The 8,946-nt window shown below is 34.1% G+C and overlaps 1 protein-coding gene across 1 annotated transcript; it reads right to left on the bottom strand.

The window, feature by feature from the left end:
* Window positions 1-274: 274 nt before the first annotated feature.
* On the bottom strand, window positions 275-2,939 carry LOC116001560 (acyl-CoA-binding protein). Its single transcript, XM_031241441.1, has 4 exons — window positions 2,815-2,939; window positions 1,055-1,172; window positions 881-943; window positions 275-524 (listed from the first exon to the last, which is right to left on the bottom strand). The coding sequence occupies exons 1-4, from the start codon at window positions 2,824-2,826 to the stop codon at window positions 451-453; spliced, it is 267 nt and encodes an 88-aa protein (XP_031097301.1). The 5' UTR covers window positions 2,827-2,939; the 3' UTR covers window positions 275-450.
* Between the last annotated feature and the right edge of the window lie 6,007 nt (window positions 2,940-8,946).

The raw sequence follows: 8,946 nt of genomic DNA on the forward strand, positions 1-8,946 counted from the left end.
AGTCACTATCCGAAAGTGTGCACTAGGTAAACCCTCGCCTTGTGACCTTGACCGGCAAAAAACCACAAATAAGTAAACAAGCTAGATTGCCCATAGCTGACCGGCTCAAACCAAGAAGGCTTGGATTCAAACTTGTGACCTTATGGCTACAAGTTTCTACCTTAGCCAACTTGGTTAGAGTTACCCAATCCGATCTATTGTGTGTACAATGAATGGGGAGTTATAAATTTTCTGGCATGCTTTTAAACATAGTACTATATTAGACATTTTTAGATTATAAGAAAATCATGCAGATATACCATAGAAATCAGCCAGCAATAACACAACAGTTTTATGCATAGATATGTTTTTCTCCAGGCTATAGGGAGATCTTTTAAACATAAAGGCAACAAGCATGACTGGATAGATCAGACCATAATATTTAACTTATTGAACAGGTGATTCATGCCATCAAGATGAAGCTGCTTCCTGCAGCTGTTTCACCTTGGTAATATAATCATTCATAGCTTCCTCCTGGGTTTTTCCTGCCCAAAAAAAAAAAAGTGCCAAATAAATACACATATATGAAGCATTCTCTGTAACAAGATTGTTACTTGTTGCTCAGAAAACAGGGGTATTTGTATTTTTTTCGGGGTGATGAGGGAACCCGTAGCCACTACCTGAGGGTGTGCAATGGGTAAATCCCGTCTTATGATCCTAGCCAGCAAAGGACCATGAGGAGATAAACCAGCCAAGGTTGCCCATAGTTGACCGGCTTAAACCAAGAGGGCTGGGATTTGAACTCATTATCTTGTGATTCTAAGTTTTTATCCTTAGCCATCTTGGCTGGGGTTACCCCAAGAGTATTTGTATTTCATATCCAAGATTGGAAATACCATACCTTCAATAGCCTTCCAAGCATCCCACTTTGCTCTGTCCCTCATGTTGAACATACCCGGACGGCCTGGCAATTAAAATAATCAGTACGAACAAATGGCACTCAAGCATCATACAAGCAGTACTGAATCAGTAATATCTCTCGTCTGCACAAATCTTGGTTGGAAAAATTACTCACTTGTGTTCACATTCCCAACTGTGGCTTGTTTGAAAAGTCCATAGAGAATGAGCTTGTCGTCATTGGAAGTATTCTCAGGCAATTGCTTAGCTTTCTCAGCGTACTCTTCAAATTCCTCCTGAAGAACAAGAATTCAAGCTCGAGTTTAGTAAGTTAAATGTCAAGCAGGAAATGCAAATCATTATCTATATTGAACTTTAAACTGGTCCGTATAATAATTATAAGATAAAATTAAATATAAGTGTGGATTCACCAAACTAAAAAATTGGTTCCTAACTCTTTCTAATTTCTATCATGACATTAATTGGTAAATGAATAGAAGAATGGGTTATAAGTCAAATGCAAGATACTGATCACTGTATCTCGACCTTGAGGGCATCTGATTATCTATGTTCGTCCTGGTATGCAAGGACATACTACCTAAAACTAACGGAAAGTGAATCACAATTATAATGAACACAACAAGTTTAGCAAGTTTTCTAGCTAATCAGGCATATTACTGAGCCACCATGAAAATTGATGACAATCAAGCATAAAGTGACTCTTTTAATTGCGTGTGTGCCCGAAGTGCAATCCCTAATCTAGTAAATTATAAAGCAAGGTTATGGTCAAAACTCAAAAGTTGTGAATTTTAATGTGTACATCAGAATATACGGTTGTACCAAAGAAAAGATAACAACTAAAGACTAGTTGGAAAGGTAGGATCATCGGCAGAGAGGTTCAACCTAGCAGAAGCCAACATATTGATGAGATGCCTAAACTATTGCAACAAATAAAGGTAGTCTTTTGTCAATTGCCACAGCACAAACCATGGAATCTGATGCAAATTACGATAGTGAAAAGCACCACATAAAAAGTACTAGTTCTTCGAATATAAGGGAAGGGGAGACCAGAAAGATTCTCTATAACTATACAAGCATCTTTCCACCTTTCAAAAGTTATCATCCAAATTTGTAAATTATTCTTTTTCACATAATAATAACATCGATCAAAGCCAACAATCCAACATTACTGGGGTCATGAAATCGCTAAAACAGAAAGCACAGAAGAAATATGCTATAATCATATACGAATATACACACGGTGAGTAAATATAGTTTCATGACTGCTTATCATGAGATGAATCAACTCAATAGTTAATCATGCCATCTCATTTTTATTTGCCTTAGTAGTTTCTGAGAGTTAACCAAATCTTTCTTTTTTCATCAAATCTCTGAAATATACTCTGTATTTCATTACAATTCTGAGCCTCCTAATTTGAGAGCAAATACAACAATAATTTTGTGGTTTTGTTAAGGCAGAGTATAAAACTTTTCAAATTACTTATCACTATCAAAACCAAAAACAAGATCAGAAAACAGTATATATCAAAACCCATAAAATTTTACTGGAGAGACTATTATGTCACTGAATATACACAAAAATCGAAAACTTCGAAATCAGAAATTAAACTTACACATTGAAATAATAGACTCTTTTAGCCAAGATTATTCATTTCCTAATTTTACCAAGATCTAGCCTAGCATCAAATTTGCCAAGTGCCCATCAAGTAAAATCCCAACAAAAGCAAGGAGACAACAAAACTATAACATCAAAATGAAAAAAAATGAGATTCCAAACTACACGATACATGAATGATAAATAGGGGAAGAAGAACTCGCAGAAAACAAACAATTCTTGGGTGGATACAAACAGAACAGAAGCGTATATGGATGCTATCAAAAATATTAAAGGAAGCAGAGTGGGATTTAAGAACTTACCTTCAAACCCATCGTTCGAAATTTCAAGAGAGCTTTGATCTGCTTTGCTTGATTATTGATTAACCACACTGAAGATGAGGGAAACCTGCAGGTCCGAGTGGTGAATATATATATACTGCCTAATGCTTATCCCCATTTTCTTTTAATATTTTAATACTCCGCATAGAGAATATCGACGCAAGCCACGCAATTGTGGCATATTCTATTTTGAGTAACATGCACACCGTACGGTACAAATATACAAGGAAAAATAATTATTTTTTTGAAAAAATAGTCAAAATAGACCCTTCAACAATAGGACAAAGTGCAATTAATCCCTAAAAAAAAAGTTCAATTAAAAACTTTAATTTTTTTATTTTCATGCAATTAAGTGAATTAACAGGTTACCTCTAGGTAGTCAGTAGTTTTTTATTTAAAAATTAATTAAAATTAAACAAAATATATTTTAAATTAAGATATAAGTAATTAAATTTAAACAGAAAAGAATCATTCATCGGCGATGGCTTCCATATCAAATGGACAAAGTAGCCGGTCATGGCTTCTCCGTCCAGTTTGGCGGAGAAGCCGACCTGGCTCCTCCGTCCAACTAGACGAAGAAGCCTCCAGCTTAACGGAGAAGCAAGTCATGGCTTCTCTGTCCAATTGGACGGAGGCCTATCATGGCTTCTTCGTCAAACTAGACGGAGAAGCTGGATTGCCTACTTTTCCGTTGAGGAGAAGTCGAAAATCTCATTTTTATATTTTTTTTAAAATTTTACCTACTATTACTTTGAGTTTACATGCAAAATAAGCTAATTGCACAAATTTAAGAAGTTATTGACTAAATTGCATACAAGTGAATAGATGAAATATCTAATTGGAGTTTTTCTTTTCCTTTTTTGAAAGGAAAAAAATTCTGGAGCTTTTCTTAATTTAGAGGTTAATTACATTTTAACCTATAGTTGGAGTGCCTATTTAACCATTATTCCTTACTTTTCTTTTCTTTTCTTTTCCTTTTTTTTTATTTGTCCGACTATATATCGTGTACATCATGAAATCTAAGTCAATAAAAAGATAAATCAAATTAATCTAAGGCTCAGTTTGAAAAACAGGAAAATGACTTCTGGAAAAAATAGTTTCATTTTCGGTGTTTGGTTGCATTATGAAAAACTGTCTTTATGTGTTTGGTTCATTTTCTAAAAATGAGTAGAATTGTATAATTATATATTTTAATTAATTTATTTATAATATTAAAATATTTATAATAATATTAAAAATAATATTATTAGGGAAAAAAAAGAAGCAATCCACATATGATCATCAAGACACTCAATCCCCATATGATCATCACGCCCATTCACCAAATGTTGAGAGGTATGAATTAGATGAGGAAACTTTAGCATTGGTTAGGCGTTGGGAAGTCTCTATTGTACCCGATGATGACAATGAGGATGAGAGATATCCCATGAGACCAATTGAGGAAAAATATACCAATAATCAATGGGAACCTCAACAAGAATGTCAACCATTTCATCAAGATCCCGAGATGAAGTTTATGATGTCCTACATGCTTATGCAAATGAATGAGCTACAAGTTCAACTAGAAAACATGATGGCTCAAAGACAAGGTTTGACAGCTCAAGAACACATTCAAGAATTGTTTTCCAATGGGGAGGTTCTACAAGAGTTACTCTTGCCAAATGAAGGTCATGTGGTTGAATAAAATAAAAGGCGAGGTGAGGACATTAATGATGAAGATGATGAGGTCTATGATGAATGTATTGAGATGGAGACACCAAGTTGGAGAGAAAGTTTAGAGTTGCAAGGGAGTAGTGATAAGGAGCAACTTGAAGATGGTACAATTGAAGAAGTGCAAGAAGAATATGGTGTTGAGAAAGAAACAAAAGATGAGAGTGTAGAGGAAGAAAAGGAAGATAATATGGAAGATGGTAGCAAGGATCACATTGAAAGTTGTCCATTGGAAGAGAAGTTGAAGGAAAATGTAGTTGGGAGAATGCAAGGCTTGAATGAGGAAATCCCATTAATGAAGCTTTTTGAGAACTTTAGAAGAGTTCGGGAACCAGAAGGAGTTGAAGGCCTTGTGAGTTTTACCCTACATTGGCCAATATTCATATCTAAGGACTCCTATCTCTTATTAATTGGTGCATGAGAAAAACCCAAGACTCTCCTTACTTGTTCAAGAAAAATGTTGAAGAAAAAAGAGATAGAGATTGAAGGAGAGAGCATATTTTTGGAAGTGGATCATTGCAATTTCTTTGAGGAAAACATGCTACTTTTGAGCTTAAAGGAATTCCTTAATGCTCGACATTTAAGGACATTTATTAAAGAGAAAGTGGATGGAGAAAAGGAACTCATCTTCATCCAATCATGCATGGATAGTTCTTTGAGAAGGTTGAGTCGAGCTAGCAACGTTAAACTTAGCGCTTCATGGGAGGCATCCTATGTTATCTTTCATTTTATTGCATTTTATTTTCCCCTTTATTTTTCTTTACACTGTTATTTTGGATATATCATGCTTTCACTTGCGCTTTCATGCATATATTCTCTTGAATCTATGAGTGACACAAAGGAGTATGCTCAATTCCAATAAGGCTTCATGATGACCCTTTGCGCATAAGGGATTCATTAGGGGAGTCTCATCTACTTTCCCTACTTTCTTTAATTGTGTATAATGATTTACTTTGTATATATATAGTAGAGAATGTGATCCTTGTGTTTATTGTAATACATGATTGATTTATTCTCTTGCCAATAGCCTTTTTAACCACTTAATAATTGAATCAATTCTTGATCTAGTGTGTTATGCATTGCTAGTGAAGGATTATGTGAGATTTCAGTGGTGATTGTTTTGCTAGAACTTGCTTCATTACTCTCCAAGTGAAGTCTAAGATTTGCATGTTTTGAAATGATTTAGGCCATTTTTGTTCAGCCCAAGCCTTTTAGCCTACCCTTTTAGCATATGTTTACCCTTAGTTGTCCCCGTTGAGCCTTATATTTGTTTAATAAGTGCTAAGCACTTTTTTAAGCACGTAAACCCTTCATTGTGTTTGTTTTTCTTGTGTTGACCCTTGTCATTTAACCCTTAACCTTAGCTAAAATGTTTCCTTCCGCCCTTGAGAAAATAGAGCATTTGTTCTTTTTCTTAGAATAGATCTTATTTGGAGCTTTTTTTTTTAGCAATCATCTTGATAATTTTGTCTAAGTGTAGGAGTCTTGAGAATAAGTTGTTAGTTGATTTGCAAAGAAAAGAAAAAGAAAAAGAATGAGCTTGAGAAAAATTGAGAAAAAGTGTTGAAAAAGATGAAAAGAGAAAAAAAATGAAAAGAAATGAAGAAATTGAATAAAAGTTTGAAGTTTGTTTTGTAAGTTGTGTTCTAGCCCATCACTTTAGAGGTTGTTTTGTCCTTAAGTCTTGTTTGCTCCTTAGTTCATTCAAGTTATATCTCTTCTAAACTCAATTGTGAACAAGTGTGAAGTTCTCTCTTTTGTTTTATTCATTTACCCCTTCTTTGTTAACTATTCACCCTTAGGGCATTCCTATCAATGGTTATTTAGGAGATATTGGAATAGTGTTAGGTGAGGTGGAGGGAAGAGAAAGTGGAGAGAGAAGGAAAATGGTTCTCCTGCAAAATGGGGTTATTGGAACAGTAGAATTGCAGTGCTTGGGAAGAGGAGTGGTCTGTGCTGTGCGCGTCTGGGGCACAGCAGGCGCCCAGTGGGCACGTGCAGTGCTGGGCACGTCAGGCGCTCCTGAGGCGCGCCTAACAGATCACATAAATTCTTTTTAAATCATTTTTGTTTTTTTTTTCTCCCACCCCATTTTCTCTTTTATAATCACACTTACAAAAACTCCTAAAAAACCGTGAAATATCTCCATTGATAAGGATGCTCTTAGCCCCTTACAAGCCTAATAAAAGTCCTATTTGATCTTAGCATGCAATCATAGAGTTGAGCTAGTGGGAGTATGAAGGGAAAGCCTATGGAATCTCATTCAAGGCCAAGTTTTGCATAATCTCAACTTAGTATTTGTGTACACTAGATTCTCACACTTTAATGGCTTTGGTGATTGGTTATTGGCTTGAGAATGGAACTCATTAGCCAAGCTAAGGTGATTCTTGAAACAAGTTGTGTTGTAACACGTTGGATTGTGATTTTATAGGTTGTGCAAAGTGGGAATATGATCAATTTCAATTCATTGTTATGATGGTGATTTATCTCTTGTCTTTGCTTGAGAACAAGCAAAGATTTAAGTGTAGGGGAGTTGATAAGTGTTTATTTGTCCATATTTTCCTCCCTTTTATTATATCATTTTGTTTTCTAATCAATCCAAGTTTCATGAGGATTAGTGCTTATTTGCATTATTTTGTAAGGAGTATGAGTTGCAAAGCTTTGGAAGCAAAGATAGATATTTTCATGCATTTTGGTGGGCATTGGAGTCTAATAGAGGCCAAATATGAAGCTATGGTGATGGATGCAACACTTCCAAGGGAGCTTAAGAGGGGTGTTTTCAGTGGTTTTGATCATTTAGGAAAACCAAAACAAAAGAGGAGCAAAAGATAAGTGCATTGCAATTTTTGGTGCAATTTCCAGAAACCTGCCCAGAATTGCAGTTTTAAAATACAGTCGTGTCCATGGCCGTGTCACCCGTGCTCTGCTCACTATTTAAGCGCGATTTCAACATTTTCTACTCGGTTTTCGATTTCATTTGAACCCCAGTCATTTTCACCAACATGGCTATTCAAAAACAAAACAAAACAAAACAAAACAAAAAAAACATAAAACATAAAAAAAAACAAAACCAAAAACAAAAACAAAAACAAAAAACAAAACAAATTCTTTGGTAAATTATAAATACCATCATGGACTAGTCAAAGCTGACAAACTATAGAACCCAGACAATTGGATCTGAAGTTTAAAACTACAAACAATCTGGTTTATGTTTTGAGCCTCAAACCATCTAAAAGATTTTTTATTTTAGTTGGACAAAATCTAAAGAGAATTTTAAAACAAAAGATTTGTCAGACATAAATGTGGATCATTATTCATTATGTCCCGTGTATTTTAATGTGAATTATAGATAAATGTTCAAGAAAATCAATATTGTTATTATCAGGGTTCGATTTGATGACCACCCATTTAGAATGGTAGAATAGGTGTCATCACATTATGTAATAGTTAGATTATAACTATTTAATCTATAGTTAAATCTGTTACATTGTTGCTTTCTTATAGTGTATTGTGTGTTACATCATGGAAATAGAGCCACTATTTATAAGTGTGGGTACTATATATACTGTTTCTCCCAGGTATACAGTGAATAACTTTTAACTTATAATTCTTCTATCTCATTTTACCCATGTTATTTACTATTCATTTATCAAATTAAATATTTATTTTTTGCTTATTTTTTATTGTTTTTAAATTTATCTTTTGTGTTTAATAGTATTTGTAATGTAGTTTTCTAAATATATAAATTTTATATAATAATACTAAACTTAATACTATAAAAAAATTGATTAAAAATAATTTCAGTCAAACCTCGTAAATTAAACTAAACACATAAAATAGAAGTACCTTTTTTACATGACACACTTTAATTATAATCTATATATAAAAGTGATCGAGCTATAGATTTTTTTCTCCGTTAATGGAATTAATATATGTAATGAGAATTTTACTTTGGACAAATATAGCTATGATTATTCAAAAAGAAAATGTGGTTTATTACAAGCGTGGGCAACGCGAAGTAATATTGTAATCGGTACAAGCGTGAGCAGGAAAATGATTGCAACTTTACTTTGAAAGATAGGAAGCTTCTATGGCCCATCCATCCTTCATACACCATAGTGGCATGGTCAGTAGCAGTCTGCAACACTTCACTATATATATATATATATATATATAGTCATGATCAGGTGTGGCCTGGTCATTAGATGTGACCGTGCGGTCTATTTTCAGCTATAGATCATATCAACTCATCAAATCAACGCGTAATATATATATGTTACAAAACACATCATTCTACGTACTAAAACGCACTAGAGGACAGATAAAACACATCATTCCACACAATATACCAAATGCACCTATTCACTTCAAATTCATGAATATACTTAATAAAACACATCATTC

The sequence above is a fragment of the Ipomoea triloba genome, chromosome 13, assembly GCF_003576645.1.
Source record: "Ipomoea triloba cultivar NCNSP0323 chromosome 13, ASM357664v1".
In the NCBI taxonomy this organism is placed as follows: Eukaryota; Viridiplantae; Streptophyta; class Magnoliopsida; order Solanales; family Convolvulaceae; genus Ipomoea; species Ipomoea triloba.